Genomic DNA, 22,589 nt, shown 5'->3' on the forward strand with positions numbered 1-22,589 from the left:
TGTTAAAACTATGGAATGTGTCAGAGTCGGATGATTGTCGATTTTGTTCCAAGGAGTCTGTATCCACCCTCACTCACCCCCTTCTGTTTCTGAAAAAAGGACTGTGTTAGTCATACTATCACTTTCAGAAACATCTAAGAAAAAGGTCAGCTAATAGTCAAGTAGCGGAGGACAGGTCATGTTTGAGGTCAATGAAAGTCTCTTTAGCCTCTATGGTCCACTGGGGGGTGGTGTTAGGGTAGGGGACCCCTTAGCGATATCACAAATAACTCAAACTCAACTAAACCCTATCTTTTATGTAATTTATTCAATATGGTGAAAGTAACAAAATATGCTTATATTTATATTGTCACCAATACTAGAAAAATACTACCCTTATGGCGGATGCTTTAGCAATAGTATTTTGATTTTTTACCACACCTGGTGGCCCCAATAATTCATTAAGTCAAGCTCATGTTGTAGAAAGTTGAATGATGCAGACACGTTTGTTACTGAATACTTTCTATCAGACTTCTGTCTTGACGACTATGTGTATGTAATGAGCAACTATAATTATTTGATATGCTTAAATGTGTAATGTGTCGTTTTAGCTCAGCTGTTGTGTAGCTGCTAGCTCCTCGTAGACTACAGGTGTCTAAAGTGCAGCCCATAGTAATGTGTTTAACATCACTATGGGCTAAACCTAATCTTTTGAAAAAGTGGTATTTGGGTGTCGGTGTAATGTTTGGCAGCTACGCCGTGTCTTATCATTGGACCTAAGTTCTTTGGTTTTGTAGGCGAGACAGAGAGCAAGGGAACAATGTGGGACACTATTGTGTCCATCTTATACCATGCTAGCTGTTGCAAAGATAGGTCAACATGAGCAGCCACACCCTGAGTTCCAACATATATAAATAATCATAACATATGGCGACTCGGGTGGCAGAACACACGGAAGCATCTCTGCCAGTCAGGGTTTTCACCGTTAGAGCAGTTGGATGTCAGCCATTCCTGTTGTTTCAGGCTGTGGTATGAGCTCATGGAGTAGTCTTGGTAGTGGTGTCGCAGCTGGGTGGTTCAGCCGTCAGGTAACACCAGGAATGTTCCTTCTTTGCGATTTGAATGTCAGGGTACAGTCTGTAAAGGAGGTCCAGCAATCTGAACCGGAGGTGGTTTGGTGACAGGTAACCTTGTGACCCCAGCAAAGCCTTCGACCTTTAAAGAGGAAGCACACAGTTTTTTTGGTACCTCTGCATTCAGAATCGAATGGGTGGCTGATAAAATTGTCCGTTGACACTCATGTCCAGCAGGAGTCCTGTCGGTACTTCCTGCTGCGGCTCCTGATATGGGCGTCCTCTTACACGCCTTCGTGTTCGTTTGTTGGCACGACGGAACCTTTCCTGTTCGGAAATGTTCGGACAGTCACGACTCCAGTGACCAGGCTGGTCACAGCCGAAACTGTGTCTACCCCAGACCAGCTTTGAAGCATCGTGTTGTCCACCACCCGAGTCCAACCGCACGTCTGTTGAGGATTCTTTCCTCCACCTGTTGGAACTCAAAAGCAAGGTCACCCACTGCTGAATATACCCTAGCTGATCTTTGACCTTTTGGTTCTTTTAACCTTTTATCTTCAGCGATCTGTAATTTAAGTAGTCGTTTCCTTGTTGCTCTGTCATTAGCCCTATTTTGCATGGGATGAATAAAATGTCCTGCCATATATTGTTTTTGGCACCTTGTATATCAGGGTTAACTTTGTCCAAAGTGTTTGGCCAAAGGTTCCCTCCCGGAGGTACAGGTGGGAAAGCAAGGTCAACAATGGCTTGCATGTATGCATCGGCAAGAGACTTATATTGTACTATGTACAAAGTGTTAATGTCATGTGTCAAAAATGTCTGCCGGAGAAAATGGTCAGACGTGTACAAGGGGTTAATTTTCGGAGGCAGGATTAATCTTAGAGGGGGCGTGTTAATACCTCCTTCTCTTGTCACTGGAGTAGGGGGCGGTGTCCTAGTCAAAGTCTGGGCAGGTCGTTTGAATTGTCTTGCGCATGCGCGGCAGACAAAAAACCAATCAGTTCATTCTGTCATTAATCATCGTTTCTTTTGCTGCATTTCGTTTTTCCACGTAATCCCCGTTTACTTTTATAGTACGCCAAACTCTTAAATTCTCTCCCTGAGTGTTCCATTTTCACCAGCGCACACACCCACACACACACACACACACACACACACTCAGCAGCACACACACACGAGCACGCGTAAGCACTCCCGCACACACACACACACACACACACACGAGCACGCGTAAGCACTCCCGCACACACACACACACACTCGAGCACGCGTAAGCACTCCCGCACACACACACACACACACTCAGCAGCACACACACACACGAGCACGCGTAAGCACTCCCGCACACACACACTCACACTCAGCAGCACACACACACACACACTCGAGCACGCGTAAGCACTCCCGCACACACACACACACACACTCAGCAGCACACACACACACGAGCACGCGTAAGCACTCCCGCACACACACACTCACACTCAGCAGCACACACACACACGAGCACGCGTAAGCACTCCCGCTCACACACACTCACACTCAGCAGCACACGCACACACGAGCACGCGTAAGCACTCCCGCACACACACACACACACACTCGAGCACGCGTAAGCACTCCCGCACACACACACACACACACACACACACACACACACACACACACACACACACACACACACACACACACACACACTCAGCAGCACACACACACACGAGCACGCATAAGCACTCCCGCTCACACACACTCACACTCAGCAGCACACTCTCTGCGTTTCACTTTACCATAAAACTTCCAGTTACTTTTTTTAATTTTTTAATTTTATTTTACCAGACGTTTGAGTTCACGACTTTTCGAGTATTGTAAACTCCCTCTTAACCCTTTCAAGGAACATTCTCCTTTTTTTTTTTTTTTTTTTCCTCTACCTGCTAGTTCCATTGTCGACAACCGTCCATTCAATTGATCATTACACAGTAATGATTAATCACATTCCTCCCCCGCTGCCATCACATTTCTGTTTTTCACACTCCAAGGCCATGTGTCTATATTTTCTTAATTCTAGTGCCCTTATCGCACTGGGATCTTCCAACCCGGGAGTCTTTATTGTACCTTTTACAAATGGCCTCCAGCCTTTTCCGTACGTTTCAGTGCCCTATTATCGTCACTGGGATCTTGCAACCCGTACTCATTAAGGGACGACCAAATTCCCAGGGTAAGCTACACCCAACTATTAGTTCACTCGTCAATGAAACTGCCCGTCACGGTAATCGAGACACAATGGCCTGAGTTGACCACTTATTTACAATTTTAATGCAATGGCAGGCTCGGCCAAAATGCAATCAATCTATCAAAATCACCAATCTGTGCCTGGGATTAAAAAACAGTGTTTGACTTACAGACTTCAGGACAGACTCCTAACGCAGATTTTATCTAAAAAGAAAGGTTCTGCTTACCTTGAATTGGCCAATTGAGTCTGTCCAGAAGATTGCAAGAAGTCATCAATCAACAGCGTGCCATCTCGGACGAAGCCCCCAAATTGTTGCGTCGACCAGCATTCCTCCAATGGGGAATTCAAATTGCTAGTCTCTCCCAGATTCTTTTTATGGCAATACGCTGATGTTTATATTAAATCTCCAGGCAATAGTTGGTTTTTGTAGTTTATTCTCAAAGCTTAGAGGACAAACCTGAGACCAACCCAGCACCCAAGCGTTCCCTAGCCCGGTCTAGCTCGGTCTAGCTCAAACCCCCCGGAAGTCCCGTGATCTTCCGTCTGTCTCTCGCCCCCACTCTCTTTGTTTAGACTACTCCGAGTTATCTCTACTCTGACACATTCCAATCTAGAAGGCCAACACCTTACTATGAGACTCAAAAGAAGGAAGAATACTAGCTATTCTTTGTATGACTATAGGAGTTTAGAAAGAAGTAACACTTAAATATGGATATGCTTCCAACAGCACACATAAACACGTTACATGTAATCACAATAAACTCGCAACAGAGGGAGGGGGAGTTGGCGCAAACAAGCGGTGGTGAAGGCGTTGGTTGGGGAAGGGGCGGTGCGTGCATGCATGCCCAATTGTCTTGGGTGTGATGTTGAAATGTTTTTGTGGACTGGGGCCCATCTCAAAGTTCGACACCAGGTGTTGTTGAGAGAAAGGGAGGTCAAAAGCGTCCATCGTTGAGGTGTCCTCGGGGGTGTTTTTCAGAACAGCCTGTTCCTGATAGCGTCAAGGCCATTCGAGGGAGTCAAATCGTAGATTAGGATGTTGTTTTCTTCGAGCAGTCAAAAACAATTACTTGCCTGCTCTATTTGTCCATGCTGGTTTTTCTCAAATTCAATTCAATTCTCCTTCTCATCAAACTTCTGCATGATGTGATCCATTTTGCGATTCAGATCAGAAATCGCTGCAGTCTGTGATCCCACAGCCCTGCCCAATCCTTCCATTGCGACGAACAGCCTTTGGGCTCCTTGAGTCGCTGCCATCGTCTTCCGAATTTGCAGATACACCAGAGCAATGCCCAGCCCAATCAGCAGGTGCCCCGCGATCATGGTTCCAAATAGGTAGATGTCTTCCACATCCTCGATGGAAAGGACTGAGAGGCACATGATTCTCCATTTATCCCAGGAGTCTCACACGTACCCACAGCAATGGTTCCATCAGGGCAGCCAGGCTCCCCCAAACCTGTTTTCCTTGTCGAAAAGACTTTGTCAATTGCGTCGAGAGTCCAGCTGATCATATCCATGTTTGATGTTTAGATTTGAGGACAGCGCAAAGAAAGAGGCTTCAATGTTAATGCGTTAGCATTAACATTTGTGCAATACATTGGACTGAATTAGTTTTAATTGATTGTGGAATAATGGGAACTGCATAGATGTCACTGTACCTCATTCTTTTGTTTGAATTAGCGCTAATGTTTATGCTCGCTATCTGACCAGAACTGGCTCTCTGTTTTAAGGAGTAAAACAAAGAGCTACAGAGAATCTGTTGTGAGCCAACTCAACACGGGGCATGATTGTCATGCCCTTATAATGAGTTCTTAGTGTATTTTTCTTCTAAAAAAATCATGTTTTTGTGGGGATTGTTGACTGATGCTGGAATAGTCTATGAATTTAGACTGACCATATGTCCTCTTTTCCCCGGACATGTCTTCTTTTGCGGGGCTGTCCGGGCTGTCCGGGCGGGGTTTCTTAAATACCTCAAATGTCCGGCATTTTGAGTTAGGGTTGCGTGTATTTTCAATGTACGTCCAGGGCTAAGAAGGGGTTAAAAACAAAACAAATTGTGAAGGTGTGCGCACGCAGCAGCATTCGTGAGGGAGGGGCAGAGGCAGAGAGAGCGAGGGAGTGGATTGATTGATTGATTGAAACTGTTATTAGTAGATTGTTGAGTACAGTACATATTCCGTACAATTGACCACTAAATGGTAACACCCAAATAAGTTTTTCAACTTGTTTAAGTCGGGGTCCACGTAAATCAATTCATGGTACAAATATATACTATCAGCATAATACAGTCATCACACAAGTTAATCATCAGAGTATATACATTGAGTTATTTACATTATTTACAATCCGGGGGGTGTGATGTGGAGGGGGGTGGGGTGCGGGGGTGTTAGGTTTGGTTGAGATCAGCACTTCAGTCATCAACAATTGCATCACCTGAGAAATGGACATTGAAACAATGTAGGTCTGACTTGGTAGGATATGTACAGCGAGCAGTGAACATAGTGAGTTCAGAAAGCATAAGAACAAGTATATACATTTGATTATTTACAATCCGGGGATGTGGAGCGGGGAGGGTGTTAGTCTAGGGTTGTAGTTGCCTGGAGGTGTTCTTTTAGTGCGGTTTTGAAGGAGGATAGAGATGCACTTTCTTTTACACCTGTTGGGAGTGCATTCCATATTGATGTGGCATAGAAGGAGAATGAGTTAAGACCTTTGTTAGATCGGAATCTGGGTTTAACATGGTTTGTGGAGCTCCCCCTGGTGTTGTGGTTATGGCGGTCATTTACGTTATGGAAGTAGTTTGACATGTACTTCGGTATCAGGGAGGTGTAGCGGATTTTATAGACTAGGCTCAGTGCAAGTTGTTTTACTCTGTCCTCCACCCTGAGCCCAGCCCATGATCCTTATGAGTTTTAAGTGTATTTTTCTTCTAAAAAATCATGTTTTTGTGGGGATTGTTGACTGATGCTGGAACAGTCTATGAATTTGTGTTGAGACTAACTGTTTGTGTAATTTGCCATAAATAATGATGACACTGGAATATCCACAACTGCGCATGATATGCTGCTTTGCACCAAGAAAGTCAATTTTTTTATGTTGTTGTTGTTGTTTTTTTCACAGCAAGTTGACAAGAATTGTTGCGATTCATGCTGGAATAGTGACAACTGTGCATAATATACTGCTTTGCATTGGAATGTATTTTGTTATACAATGTGTAGCTTTTTAGCTGGCAAGAGTGGTTTGTGATGCTGGAATAATAGAGCTGGGAATCTCAGGGTAGTCCGTGATACGATGATACACATCAATCAATCAATCAATCAATCAATCAATGTTTATTTATATAGCCCTAAATCACAAGTGTCTCAAAGGGCTGTACAAGCCACAACGACATCCTCGGTACAGAGCCCACATGTATTGTATATTGTCTATCTATCGTGAGGTTCACCATTGGAGTTGTTTGCCATATTGATCTATATATCGCTGCTTACAAACATGCATGATATATGTTTGTATGCCTCCGAAAATATTTTTGTGCGCTTCGACGGGAAAAGTCACAGAGGTAAATGTTTGGCATTACTGCTAACTTTATAGCTATAAAGACGACGTCAAGCGATGATAAACAATGTTGTGATTTTGAGGATGCAGATGAACAAGGTAGCAGTGTGAGATTAAAAAAAAAAAGGGGTATTTATTGATAAGTGAACAAAAAGCGAAAGCAATGAGAAGTGCTCTGCCCGGACAGACTATGAAGAAAACAAAACAAAACTGCTGAAACCCAGCAAAACACTCACGGGAAATGTGGAGCAGACGGCGTCCACAAAGTAGTGCGTATTAGGCTTAGCATCAAAAGGCTCCTCTGTAGTCCAGGGAACAGATAATAGCATCATCAATGTCCCGACAACAAAGGTAAGAAAATGAATCAATTTAAATAGTCTTCATTGAAAACAGGTGAGGGGAAATGCTCCGGGGACAGAAGTGGAGCAGCCACGGGAAAACACCAACAAAACCGCAAAAATAAAAGCACAGGACAGGAACTAAAACACTAAACACCGGAGAACACTAACAAAACGCAACATAAGCCGTGACAGACGACCAGAATTGCTGTAGCTCATAGTAGAACATTCACAACACTAACAAAACGCAACATAAGCCGTGACAGACGACCAGAATTGCTGTAGCTCATAGTAGAACAGTCACAACACTAACAAAACGCAACATAAGCCGTGACAGACGACCAGAATTGCTGTAGCTCATAGAAGAACAGTCACAACACTAACAAAACGCAACATAAGCCGTGACAGACGACCAGAATTGCTGTAGCTCATAGTAGAACAGTCACAACTGTGCACGATACGCTGCTCCGCTTTCAAAACGAAGCATTTCTATTTTCTACATTTTACTATTTCTGATCTTGTTTTGCAGCCTTGCCTTGCCCTCTTCACAGCCACTACTCCCAATGTACCGCTCCCTGCCCTCCGACCTGCTCCGATCTTTTCCCGATTGTTTGCCATCTGCCACCCAGCGCCTGCGTGGAAGGCTGCCAGTGCGATGCCGGCTTTGTCCTCAGCGACGGCAAATGTGTGCCGCTCAACAAATGCGGCTGCCTGGATTCAGATGGAGAGTACCATGATGTGAGTTTTAAAAACAAGTTGTCAATATTTTTTCTTTTACATTTATTTTATAATAATATTTAAAGTATGTTGTTATACACAACGTTACTTGTATATGGTCAAATGATTTCCTCCTTAACATTATGACTGTATTATATTTAACAATATGTATTTTAAATCCGCCCTGAAATCAGTACGTTGTGAGTTTAAACCGAGTCATACCAAAGACTATAAAAATGGGACCCATTACCTCCCTGCTAAACACTCAGCATCAAGGGTTGGAATTGGGGGTTAAATCACCAAAAATGATTCCCGGGCGCGGCCACCGCTGCTGCTCACTGCTCCCCTCACCTCCCAGGGGGGTGTCAAGGGTGATGGGTCAAATGCAGAGAATAATTTCGCCACACCTCGTGTGTGTGTGACAATCATTGGTACTTTAACTTTAACTTAAATATCCTTTATATGATATTTGATTATGTGTGCATGTGTTTGATGATTAATTAATAATTTACAAAACAATAAAAAACTTTCACTAAAAGAAAAATACACAAAACCCCAAACTGGTGAAGTTGGCACTTTGTGTAAATGGTAAATAAAAACAGAATACAATGATTTGCAAAACCTTTTCAACATATATTCAATTGAATAGACTGCAAAGACTAGATATTTAATGTTCGAACTGAGAAACGTAATTTTTTTTTGCAAATAATCATTAACTTAGAATTTATTGGCAGCAGCACATTGCAAAATAGTTGGCATTTTTACCACTGTGTTACATGGCCTTTCTTTTTAACAACACAGAGTAAACGTTTGGGAACTGAGGAGACCAATTTTTTAAGCTTTTCAGGTGGAATTTTCCCATTCTTGCTTGATGTACAGCTTAAGTTGTTCAACAGTCCGGGGTCTCCTTTGTCGTACTTTACACTTCATAATGTGCCACACATTTTCAATGGGAGACAGGTCTGGATTACAGGCAGGCCAGTCTAGTACCGCACTCTTTTACGATGAAGCCATGCTGTTGTAACACGTGGCTTGGCATTGTCTTTCTGAAATAAGCAGGGGCGTCCATGAAAAAGATGTTGCTTTGATGGCAACATATGTTGCTCCAAAACCTGTATGTACCTTTCAGTATTAATGGTGCCTTCACAGATGTGTAAGTTACCCATGTCTTGGGCACTAATACACCCCCATACCATCACAGATGCTGGCTTTTAACTTTGTGCCTATAACAGTCCTGATGGTTCATTTCCTCTTTGCTACGGAGGACACAACATCCACAGTTTGCCAAAAAAATTTGAAATGTGGACTCGTCAGACCACAGAACACTTTTCCACTTTGCATCAGTCCATTTTAGATGAGCTCGGGCCAAGCGAAGCGTTTCTGGGTGTTGTTGATAAATGGCTTTCGCTTTGCATAGTAGAGTTTTAACTTGCACTTACAGATGTCGCTCCTGTAGTAACTGACAGTGGTTTTCCAAAGTGTTCCTAAGCTCATGTGGTGATATCCTTTACACAGTGATGTTGCTTTTTGATGCAGTACCGCCTGAGGGATCGAAGGTCACGGCCTTGCCGCTTACGTGCAGTGATTTCTCCGTATTCTCTGAACCTTTTGATGATATTACGGACCGTAGATGGTGAAATCCCTAAATTCCTTGCAATAGCTCGTTGAGAAATGTTGATCTTAAACTGTTCGACAATTTGCTCACGCATTTGTTGACAAAGTGGTGACCCTCGCCCCATTCTTGTTTGTGAATGACTGAGCATTTCATGGAAGCTGCTTTCATACCCAATGATGGCACCCACCTGTTCCCAATTAGCCTGTTCACCTGTGGGATGTTCCAAATAAGGGTTTGACGAGCATTCCTCAACTTTCTCAGTCTTTTTTTGCCACTTGTGCCAGCTTTTTTGCAACACGTTGCAGGCCTCAAATTCCAAATGAGCTAATATTTGCAAAAAATAACAATGTTTTCCAGTTCGAACGTTAAGTATCTTGTCTTTGCAGTCTATTCAATTGAATATAAGTTGAAAAGAATTTGCAAATCATTGTATTCTGTTATTATTTATGATTCACACAACGTGCCAACTTCACTGGTTTTGGGTTTTGTATTTTTAATACATTATTAAAAATGATAAAACAATTTAGAGTAACCAAATAATGCATGTAAACAGGGCAGTAATTAGGATTTGACAAATACAGAGGTCAACAATTGGTGGTGCAAAAGGAGCTTTGAAAGGCTGATTCATGTTTATCCCAGCATCATATGAATAATATTACCTCGAGCAACAGAGTGAATTCCCAGAATAACAAAAGCTTTCATTGAGACAGAACTATAACGTGTTATATTATCTAACATCTCAGACAATCAGCATGATTTTCTAACAGTACGCTTTTTTTAATCTATATGCTGAAGTTGAGCGTATTAAACAATTGTAACATACCAAAAGTTTCGCCAGGACCGGGATTCAAACTCAAAACCTTCTGCTTCACATGGCAAGTACTAATGACGCCCGCCACGAAGAAGCAGAGGACGAAAATCTCTCCTCATATTCTAATCAGTGATACGTTAGGGGTACAAATTTCATATGAAGCGCCTTGTCATTCAATAATTTACATATTAATGTAAATTAATGAGTGGGCCCCCAACTGATCGCAAAGCCCTACGCCAGAGCTGGGCAGATATTTTGACTCGGGAGCCACATTGAGAGAAAAAATGTGTCTGGGGGGGGCCAATGTGTATGTGTGTATAAATGATATATACAAATTTAGCTGTTAAAATCTGCTGTACAGTACGTGTGTTTGGGTCCCTTTTTTTCCAGGAACACTAATACCAAAAGTCACAACATCTAAAATAATTCTAAAAGAGTTATGATAGACCACTTCAAAAAAACTGAATTTTAATTTTTTTTTACTGAATGGGAGACCCAAAATGTACATTCAAAAATAAAGAAAGCGGGATTTACAATATTAACTATGAACAATAAAACACTGAATATTGACAACATATGAACGTCGCTCCTCTTTTACTTCTCAGACCAGCTCATCCATAGACGTCTTTTACAATCAAGCAAAACACAACACAAATGTAACAAACCGCAAAATCAGAATCGGAATCAGAATAGTTTTATTGCCATTGTTTGAGAACGGGTTCACAAACTAGGAATTTTTCTTGGTGCAATCGTGCGACATAAAACACATATAACACATATTTGGTAATAAAAAGAGCTGTAACTGAGCTATCAGATAGACTTAGAAGGAATTCAAGGAATTCAAGGAGCTACTGTTAGGAGTTATTGTTCATTTGCCTGATGGCCGAGGGGAAAAAACTGTTCAGGTGGCAGGAGGTGTGGGTCTGGATGGAGCGTAGTCTCCTGCCTGAGGGGAGAGGGGAGAATAGTTTGTGTCCAGGGTGAGAAGAGTCAGCTGTGATCCGACCCACACGCCTCCTGGTCCTGGAGGAGAACAAGTCATGGAGGGATGGGAGCTTGCAGCCAATCACCTTCTCAGCAGCATGTACGATGCGCTGCAGTCTATTCTTATCCTGGACTGTGGCGCCGGGGAACCACACTGTGATGGAGGAGGTCAGGATGGACTCTATGATGGCTGAGTAAAACTGCACCAGCATCTTGGTCAGCACCTTAAGTTTCCTCAGCTGCCGCAGGAAGTACATCCTCTGTTGGGCCTTCTTGATGAGGGAGCTGATGGTCGGCTCCCACTTGAGGTCCTGGGTGATGGTGGTGCCCAAGAAACGGAAGGAATCCACAATGGGGACGGGGGTGGGAGAGTCAATCAGGGTGAGGGGGGATGGTGGGGCTGTGACTTTCCTGAAGTCCATGATCATCTCCACTGTTTTCTGGGCGTTCAGCTCCAGGCTGTTGAGGCTGCACCAGGACGCCAGCCGGTCCACCTCTCTCCTGTAGGCGGACTCATCGCCATTCGAGATGAGCCCGATGAGGGTGGTGTCATCCGCAAACTTGAGCAGTTTTACGGATTGGTGACTGGAGGTGCAGCAGTTTGTATACAGGGAGAAGAGCCAGGGGGAGAGTACATAGCCCTGAGGATGTGTACTGTAAATATGAATGCAAAGGGTAATAAACACCTACAATATACAACAACCTGCTCAGTGGCCTTGTGGTTAGAGTGTCCGCCCTGAGATCGATAGGTCGTGAGTTCAAATCCCAGCCGAGTCATATCAAAGACTATAAAAACGGGACCCATTACCTCCCTGCTTGGCACTCAGCATCAAGGGTTGGAATTGGGGGTTAAATCACCAAAATGATTCACGAGTGTGGTGACCGCTGCTGCTCACTGCTCCCCTCACCTCCCAGGAGGTGGAACAAGGGGATGGGTCAAATGCAGAGAGTAATTTCACCACACCTAGTGCGTGTGACTATCAGTGGTACTTTAACTTTAATATGATATATTATCACTTTTATGCAGAAATGTGTTGTAAAAATGTGCTTCCGCATCTGTTCCTGACGCACGTGTTTGGGGCTGGCTGCTCTGAAAACAAACCCCGCCCACTCTGCTTCGTTCCTCGTCTCAGCTGCTGTGACATAGGTTACCGTAATAATTCGTATAACACCCAAAAGCGCAGATTCCAACCATTAAAATACTTACGATCATTTAAAAACAGCACTGCACATCATAATGGTGGCTACAGTTTTGATGTTACAGGTCTAAAAAAATTATGTAGAACGTCCGGCGGGCCGGATTGAAAATCTTAACGGGCCGCATATTTTGCCCGGGTCTGCCCTACGCTAAGGAGACACCTGACTGACTTGACATTAGTTGTTTGATTTAACGTTAATGTTATGTTGGCGACACGTTTCTGATCGAATAATGTTTAAAGTAAAAGTGGACTTCATTGCGTTACGTTGTTGGAGTTGTGACCAAAGATCGTATATTGAGAGAGGATGATCTACCGCATGGTGATGTACAAAGCACACAAAGTCACTTAAAAAAAATAGCGTGACCTAGTTACGGCCATGCGTGCAAAATGTCATTATTAATACAATGTGGAACATGTCTTTTGCAGGTGGGAGACTCGTGGCTGACGGACAGATGTGTTGAGAAGTGCGTGTGTGACCTGGGAGGCCAGATCACCTGCAGGATCCACAGCTGCGATTCCAACTCGGTGTGCGCCCTGGACAAACTTGGAGACGTCTACTGCAAGCCTGCCAGTGAGTTGCGAGGGTGTATGATGATACTGCGTGATGTCATATGGTATCATTGCTGTAAAGTTGGTATTCTCATGCTGGAAGAGTCCTCTGGTTTCGGCACTTTCAATCTACTACCACCTACTTTTAGTGGTCTGTAATATTGGTAGATCAGCATGAACACCTCTTGTTGTTGCTAACGTTACTACTCAAAGCTCAAGAGAACAGGGAGGACTGTAAATAATATACTTCTCGGACCAAAAACAAAGACATTTTTACCCTACAAGCACTGACTTTCAGTGGTCTTTAAAGAAGCCATATGTAATAATTTAATGTCAAGTCATCATTACATGGCCCTGATATGTCAAAAGGCATTATTAAATCATGTTATTTTCAAATACCTCTATAACTGATGACTGTAGTTCAGCCGGGATATGCTCATTTCAAAATTAGATTTACAGCCCCGAAATGTTATTGTTTTCATTTTGATGCCCCGCCCTCCACCGTTTGACCAATTAGAAAGTCTGTGAGTGTGTCATATCCAGGTTGCCAGTTACGCACCGCCATCTTCGTCTGGCTACTGCCACTGGTAAAATTACTAAACACGGTAAATGTAAAAGGCCTTGTTACAATTCTCAACTTAATCATGACAAAGCCAGGAACATAACAAGGATTTGTATCGGGGATGCCTTTGAAAGATGGAGACGATTGAAGGCGGAGAAGATTTTTTCATTCCTAAATAAAAACATAATTGTTATGGTTTAACAGAGGGAAATGACGGCTCAGACACCAGGGGGCAGTAATGTTCAATCATTTATTATATATATAGTCAATATATATAATGATAAACAATACTAACTAATAAACTAAACTAAGGAAATGGAGAGTGTCAAAACCCAAGAGTGTGTGTGTGTGAGGCTATGTGTGTAGTTAGCTGAAGTGTGTGTTACCAAGTGTTGAGAGCGAAGGAACGAGGCAGTCCGTAGGGCAGGCAGGTGGTCCAGGGCAGGAGAGGAGTGACAAGGTCCGTGTCCGGGCGAGGGTCAAGGATCGAGGAAGGCAGTCCAAAGGCCACAGGGGAAATCAACGGAAGAATCACCAAGGGCAAAACTCGGGAGGGCACTGAGGAAGGACAAACAAGGAAGTCAGGCACGGAGAGAAAACGCAGAGGGAAAACAGTGCATCAAGCTAGAGTAGGCTTACGGTACACCATTGAGAAACTAAGTTCCCGCCCGGATCCTTGGGTCCACTGGTCCTTTATTCAGCTCCCTCTCATCAGGTCCAGGTGTGCTGATTGCAGATTGTCTCCGGCTATGGCGACGCGTGGGCGCGGTCTGCGCGGCAAGCGCGGGGGCGTGTCCTGTGGAGCTCACAGCGGAGCCTCTAGGTGCTCCTGCCGAGGAGGGAGAAACAGATTGCGCGTGCGCCGTAACATTAATACAATGATTTGCAAATCCTTTTCAACCTTTATATTCAATTGAATAGACTGCAAAGACGAGATACTTAACGTTCGAACTGAGAAACTTTATTTTTTGCAAATATTAGCTCATTTGGAATTTGATCCCTGCAACATGTTTCAAAAAAGCTGGCACAAGTGGCAAAAAAGACTGAGAAAGTTGAGGAGTGCTCATCAAACATGGATTTGGAACAAACCACAAGCAAACAGGCTAATTGGGAACAGGTGGGTGCCATGATTGGGTAAAAAAACTGCTTCCATGAAATGCTCAGTCATTCACAAACAAGGATGGGGCGAGGGTCACCACTTTGTGAACAAATGCCAAATTGTCCAACAGTTTAAGAACAACATTTCTCAACAAGTCATTGCAAGGAATTTAGGGATTTCACCATCTACGGTCCGTAATATCATCAAAAGGTTCAGAGAATTTGGAGAAATCACTGCGCATAAGCGATGATATTACGGACCTTGGATCCCTCAGGCGGTACTGCATCAAAAATCGACATCAGTGTGTAAAGGATATCACCACATGGGCTCAGGAACACTTCAGAAAACCACTGTCGGTAACTACAGTTCGTCGCTACATCTGTTAGTGCAAGTTAAAACTCTACTATGCAAAGCGAAAGCCATTTATCAACAACACCCAGAAACGCTGCCAGCTTTGCTGGGCCCGAGCTCATCTAAGATGGACTGATGCAAAGTAGAAAAGTGTTCTGTGGTCTGATGAGTCCACATTTCAAATTGTTTTTTAAACTGTGGACGTCATGTCTTCCGGAACAAAGAAGAAAAAAAAAACCATCCGTATTGTTATAGGCGCAAAGATCAAAAGCCAGCATCTGTGATGGTCCATCCATCCATCCATCTTCTTCCGCTTATCCGAGGTCGGGTCGCGGGGGCAGCAGCCTAAGCAGGGAAGCCCAGACTTCCCTCTCCCCAGCCACTTCATCCAGCTCCTCCCGGGGGATCCCGAGGCGTTCCCAGGCCAGCCGGGAGACATAGTCTTCCCAACGTGTCCTGGGTCTTCCCCGTGGCCTCCTACCGGTCGGACATGCCCTAAACACCTCCCTAGGGAGGCGTTCGGGTGGCATCCTGACCAGATGCCCGAACCACCTCATCTGGCTCCTCTCGATGTGGAGGAGCAGCGGCTTTACTTTGAGCTCCCCCCGGATGGCAGAGCTTCTCACCCTATCTCTAAGGGAGAGCCCCGCCACCCGGCGGAGGAAACTAATTTCGGCCGCTTGTACCCGTGGGGGTGTATTAGTGCCCAAGGCATGGGTAACTTACACATCTGTAAAGGCACCATTAATGCTGAAAGGTACAAACAGGTTTTGGAGCAACATATGTTGCCATCCAAGCAACGTTATCATGGACGCCCCTGCTTATTTCAGCAAGACAATGCCAAGCCACGTGTTACAACAGCGTGGCTTCATAGTAAAAGCGTGCGGGTACTAGACTGGCCTGCCTGTAGTCCAGACCTGTCTCCCGTTGAAAATGTGTGGCGCATTATGAAGCCTAAAATACCACAACGAAGACTGTTGAACAACTTAAGCTGTACATCAAGCAAGAATGGGAAATAATCTCCTCAGTTCCCAAACGTTCCCAAAGGCCATGTAACACAGTGGTAAAAATGCCCCTGTGCCAACTTTTTTGCAATGTGTTGCTGCCATTCAATTCTAAGTTAATTATTATTTGCAAAAAAAAAAAATTTAGTTTCTCAGTTCGAACATTAAATATCTTGTCTTTGCAGTCTATTCAATTGAATATAGATTGTAAAGGATTTGCAAATCATTGTATTCTGTTTTTATTTACGAATTACACAACGTGCCATTTTCACTGGTTTTGGGTTTTGTACACCAACAATATGATTTGATGACAGGACAAAAAAAAAGTTTCTGGTCGGCCGCTCTACAATGCATGGGGATACATATGGCAACATTCGTCACAGTTTACCTGACACATGAAACGTGACATATGTGTGCACGGCGGGGGGTGGGGGGTGGGGGGGGCAGATGGCAGTAGAGTGTCGAATAGCTTCTTTTTTTTTTTTGGTAATCCCAACTTTGACGACTGCGTCCGTTGCTATGCAAAGTGCCGCTTTCCATCATTTTCAGCAGACAGCATCAACCCCCCACAATATCAATAGTTCAAGGAAATACATCTTCCACGAAGGGACTCATTTCAGGACGATAACGTTGTTGACACCACAAACCCTTGTCTTTGCAGAGTTCGACAAGTGCAGCGTGTCAGGGGACCCTCACTACCGAACTTTCGATGGTTTTTCGCATCACTTCCAGGGCCCGTACACTTACATCCTGACTCGGGATCACGGCCTGCAGGGCTCGCTCGTGCCGCTGACGATACGGGGTAAGAACGTCCGACGCGGTGGGAACAAGAGGGTGTCCTTCCTGGACCAGATGTATGTGGATGTTTACGGCGTCAACATCCGGTTCCTGCAGAAGAAGGCAGTCCTGGTGTGTATTTGTCTTGGGTTCTTTTTTCACGGCCAAAACATCGACATGTAACATGCTCGATGTTGTTTAGGTGAATGGGGAGAGCGTTTCGCCACCTCTCAGCCCGGTTCACGGGTTAACCATCACGATGAACTCCAGACAGGTGCAGTTAGCCGCCGACTTTGGACTCACGGTGCGCTTCGACGGGAAAAGTCGTGGAGGTAAACCACAGAAAACGTCAACAACTGACATCGTGGATTGTGACATTTCTCCCCATCTGTCAGAGATCATTCTACCAAGCACCTATCAGAACGCTGTGAGAGGGCTGTGCGGAAACTACGATGACAACGCCAGAAATGAATACATGAAGCCGGACGGGACGCTAGTCGGGAACCTGAATGTGTTTGGAGAAAGCTGGCGCGTTACCGACAGACTGTTTGACGGTCCCGGAAGTGATGAACCTCCAAGCAGCGCACACATTTACAGGTACAGCTCAACTTTCGTGCAATGTGAAAAATGTAAATAACTAGATGAGGCAATTCCTGAAGGAATTGCGTGTGAATGCTCCAATGCTGAACTTGAACTGAAATGCTGACAGAATTTAGTATGAATGTAAGAATAGTTTGAATGTTGAAGAGTGTGAGTTTCCAGGAAAACCGGAATTTTATTTGGAACTTGGGGAAAGTGTTAGTTTGAATGTCCAGGATGAGTGGAATGTGTTGATGTTGGAATGGTTTGAATAGGTTGAAAAATTTGGGACTTGTGCAACATGGAAAAAATTCCCATTTATTTCAATGGGAACTTCCTGGAAATTTGGGGATTTTGGTAAAAGCTGGATTTAAAAAAAAAATGATTAGGAGCATGAATCAGCTGAATTGGTTGGTGTTGGAATTGTTTAAATCGGTCAAGGAATGTTGAAGTCGTAACATTTTTTTTCGTTAAAAAATGGTATTACGGAATTTCGGGAAAACCAGGAATTTTTAAAGTTCTTAAACCAACTTGTTTTTTTGTCCTGACTAAGAGGAATGTTTTGACAGTGGAACGGTTGAAATGGGTTGAAAAATGTGAAAGGAGTCATCGCACTTAAAAAGGTTGGAAATAAGGTTAGAAAAAAACATCAGATCCTGGAAATTTGTTGAATGTGGAAAAATTGTTGTTTGAATTTCCAGAATGAATTGAATGTGTTGATGTTGGAATGGTTTGAATAGGTTGAACAATGTGGGAATTGTGCAACTTGGAAAATGTCCCATTCATTTCAATGGGAACTTCCTGGGAATTTGGGAAAAGCAGGATTTTTTTGAAAATGATTAAGAGCACGAATGTCCTGAATGAGCTGAATTGGTTGGTGTTGGAATCGTTTAAATCGGTCAAGAAATGTTGAAGTAGTAACAGTTTTTTAATTGAAAAATGGTATTATGGAATTTTGGGAAAACCGGGAATTTTTTAAGTTCTTAAACCAGCTTGTTTTTTGTCCTGACTAAGAGGAATGTTTTGACAGTGGAACGGTTGAAATGGGTTGAAAAATGTGAAAGGAGTCATCACACTTAAAAATGTTGGAAATAAAGTTAGAAAAAAACTGCAATTCCTGGAAATTTTTTGAATGTGGAAAAATTGTTGTTTGAATTTCCAGGATGAATTGAATGTGTTGATGTTGGAATGGTTTGAATAGGTTGAACAATGTGGGAATTGTGCAACTTGGAAAATGTCCCCTTCATTTCAATGGGAACTTCCTGGGAATTTGGGAAAAGCTGGATTTTATTGAAAATGATTAAGAGCACAAATGTCCTGAATGAGCTGAATTGGTTGGTGTTGGAATAGTTTAAATCGGTCAAGAAATGTTGAAGTAGTAACAGTTTTTTAATTGAAAAATGGTATTATGGAATTTTGGGAAAACCGGGAATTTTTTAAGTTCTTAAACCAGCTTGTTTTTTGTCCTGACTAAGAGGAATGTTTTGACAGTGGAACGGTTGAAATGGGTTGAAAAATGTGAAAGGAGTCATCGCACTTAAAAATGTTGGAAATAAAGTTAGAAAAAAACTGCAATTCCTGGAAATTTTTTGAATGTGGAAAAATTGTTGTTTGAATTTCCAGGATGAATTGAATGTGTTGATGTTGGAATGGTTTGAATAGGTTGAACAATGTGGGAATTGTGCAACTTGGAAAATGTCCCCTTCATTTCAATGGGAACTTCCTGGGAATTTGGGAAAAGCTGGATTTTATTGAAAATGATTAAGAGCACAAATGTCCTGAATGAGCTGAATTGGTTGGTGTTGGAATAGTTTAAATCGGTCAAGAAATGTTGAAGTAGTAACAGTTTTTTAATTGAAAAATGGTATTATGGAATTTTGGGAAAACCGGGAATTTTTTAAGTTCTTAAACCAGCTTGTTTTTTGTCCTGACTAAGAGGAATGTTTTGACAGTGGAACGGTTGAAATGGGTTGAAAAATGTGAAAGGAGTCATCGCACTTAAAAATGTTGGAAATAAAGTTAGAAAAAAACTGCAATTCCTGGAAATTTGTTGAATGTGGAAAAATTGTTGTTTGAATTTCCAGGATGAATTGAATGTGTTGATGTTGGAATGGTTTGAATAGGTTGAACAATGTGGGAATTGTGCAACTTGGAAAATGTCCCATTCATTCCAATGGGAACTTCCTGGGAAATTGGGAAAACTGGATTTTTTTGAAAATGATTAACAGCACGAATGTCCTGAATGAGCTGAATTGGTTGGTGTTGGAATCGTTTAAATTGGTCAAGAAATGTTGGAAGTAGTAACAGTTTTTTAGTTAAAAAATGGTATTACGGACTTTCGGGAAAACCGGGAATTTTTTAAGTTCTGAAACCAACTTGGTTTTTTGTCCTGACTAAGAGGAATGTTTTGACAGTGGAACGGTTGAAATGGGTTGAAAAATGTGAAAGGAAGTCATCGCACTAAAAAAGGTTGGAAATAAAGTTAGAAAAAAACAGCAATTCCTGGAAATGTTTTGAATGTGGAAATATTGTTATTTGAATTTCCAGGATGAATTGAATGTGTTGATGTTGGAATGGTTTGAATAGGTTGAACAATGTGGGAATTGTGCAACTTGGAAAATGTCCCATTCATTTCAATGGGAACTTCCTGGGAATTTGGGAAAAGCGGGATTTTTTTTTTAATTATTAAGAGAATGAAAGTCCGGAATGAGCTGAATTGGTTGGTGTTAGAATTGTTTAAATCGGTCAAAAAATGTTGAAGTTAATAACAGTTTTTTTATTGAAAAATTGTATTACGGAATTTCGGGAAAACCGGGAATTTTTTAAGTTCTTAAACCAACTTGTTTTTTGTCCTGACTAAAACAAATGTTTTGACAGTGGAACGGTTGAAATGGGTTGAAAAATGTGAAAGGAGTCATCTCACTAAAAAGGTTGGAAATAAGGTTAGAAAAAAACAGCAATTCCTGGAAATGTATTGAACGTGGAAAAATGGTTGTTTGAATTTTCAGGATGAATTGAATGTGTTGAATCGGTGGAAAAATGTGGGAATTGTGGAAGTTTGAAAAATGGATAATTCATTTTGAATGGGGAAAATGTCCCCAAAAACTGGGATTTCTAGGAAATCCGGGAATTTTTTTAGAATTGTTGAAGGAGAGCACATCATTCCCGAATGGGCTGAAAATAGGACAGTTTGAATCGGATAAAAAAAAATGTGGGAGTTGTGGAACTTTGAAAAACGTCCCATTCACTCAATGGGAATTTCTTGGAAATGTTGGAATTTTGGGAAAAGAGGGAATTTTTTTGAAAATGCTAAAACATTCAAATCGGTAGAGAATGTTGAAATAGTAAAAAATGTAATTGAGAAATGGTATTACGGAATTCCTGGAATTTTGGGAAAACCAGGCATTTTTCCAGTTCTGATTAAGAGGAATGAAGTGGGTTGAAAAATGTAGAAGGAGTAGTCGACAGAAAAAATTGTGAAAAAGGGTTTGAAGAAACGGGAATTATGTGAATTCTTGGAATATTTTTTTTATTTGGAAAAAATGATAGTTTGAATGTCCAGGATGAGTGGAATATGTTGAAGGTGAAATGGTTTGAATCGGTTGAAAAATGTGTAAATTGTGGACGTTTGAAAAATGGCCAATTCATTTTGAATGGGAAAAATGTCCCGGAAAACCTGGAATTCTGGGGAATCTGGGAATTTTTGGAATTTGTCAAGGGGAAAGGCCGCGATTCCCGAGTAGGCTGAACAGTTTGAAGTTTGAACGGTTTGAATCGGATGAAAAATGTGGAAGGTAGAGTGCGCCAAAATCTGGAGAACAAGAAGAATAAATTGAAGAATTTTGGTGTGACTACTAATTACTTGGAAGAAATACGATTTGTGCATCAATAAAAGTGCAAGGTTACGAGACAAAAGCTGTAATAAGTATTACATCAAGTTTTTCCTGTAATAAAGTACAATACTACCGTCATCAAAATAAAAATGCAACTTTACACAAATAGTGCAGCAAGTTCAAAGAAAATGTCATACGGTTATGAAATAGTCGTAATAATACAAGAATAAAGTGTACTATTATGGGAAAAAGTCATAACTTTAGATAAACAAAGCTACAAAATAACGTTACGGGTCATCGGCACCGCTTTTTGCTGTGGGCAATGTGGGCGACACACACAAAAGATCAAAACAATACTTGCCACTTTTATAGACTACCGCCGCCATAACCATTTTTATATGGAGTTCCCAGTACAAAGGGGAACGCGCCATAAAAGTCCAGACTGCAAATGATTTGTGCATATAAATGATGTCAGTTGTCAACAAACACGGGTTGAAAAATCTGGTACAATCTGAGCACTAAATTCCTACTATGTTCATTATCTGCTGCATGTACACAACTGGTGTGTCATCATAACTGGAACTGTTCAGGTGTTATTGGGATGATGCAAAATAAATCTCGTATGTGAAATATGAAATTGTTTACTGCAGGAATCGTTTTTATGCTCCATAGAGTAATTAAATTTTTTTTGTTAGTTCTCGTCATGGATTTTATTATTAGATTATTAGTTATTTATTATTGTTTTATTTTATTATTAGTTATTAGATCCTTTTTTTTTACATTTACATTTTACATTGTTTATATACTGTATTTCATGTATGTATATATATTAGGGCTGGGCGACATGGCCTTTTATCAATATCTCAATATTTTTGCCTTAGCCCTGAATGAACACTTGATGCATATAATCATCCATCCATCCATCCATTTTCTACCGCTTATTCCCTTCGGGGTCGCGGGGGGCGCTGGAGCCTATCTCAGCTACAATCGGGCGGAAGGCGGGGTACACCCTGGACAAGTTGCCACCTCATCGCAGGGCCAACACAGATAGACAGAGTAAATTTACCAAAACTGTATTTATTAAACAGTTATTAAGCAGTGGCACAAACATTCATGTTTTTCCAAAACAGAAAGTGCAAGATTGTCAGAGACATTTTAAAACAAGCTATTAGTGCACTTTTGTGCATGATGTCACTAAGAAGACATATCAAAACAACACTAAATTAAAGTGCACTTTTTGTACAGAACGCCACTAGAATAGTTTAAAACAAATAAAGTGCACTTTTGTGCATGATGTCACAAAAGATATTTCAATAAGTGTCAAATAAAAATGA

General features: G+C 42.1%; 1 protein-coding gene across 1 annotated transcript in view; it reads left to right on the top strand.

Moving 5' to 3' along the window:
- Window positions 1-22,589, top strand: part of zanl (zonadhesin, like) — a 167,512-nt gene that overhangs the window by 124,798 nt on the left and 20,125 nt on the right. Inside the window, exons 90-94 of the mRNA XM_062064427.1 lie at window positions 7,705-7,913; window positions 12,928-13,072; window positions 16,728-16,975; window positions 17,046-17,175; window positions 17,239-17,440. Of these exons, the coding sequence (XP_061920411.1) occupies window positions 7,705-7,913; window positions 12,928-13,072; window positions 16,728-16,975; window positions 17,046-17,175; window positions 17,239-17,440 (934 nt within the window). The remainder of the gene's footprint in view (window positions 1-7,704; window positions 7,914-12,927; window positions 13,073-16,727; window positions 16,976-17,045; window positions 17,176-17,238; window positions 17,441-22,589) is intronic.

Source organism: Entelurus aequoreus, linkage group LG12 (assembly GCF_033978785.1).
Source record: "Entelurus aequoreus isolate RoL-2023_Sb linkage group LG12, RoL_Eaeq_v1.1, whole genome shotgun sequence".
Lineage (NCBI taxonomy): Eukaryota > Metazoa > Chordata > Actinopteri > Syngnathiformes > Syngnathidae > Entelurus > Entelurus aequoreus.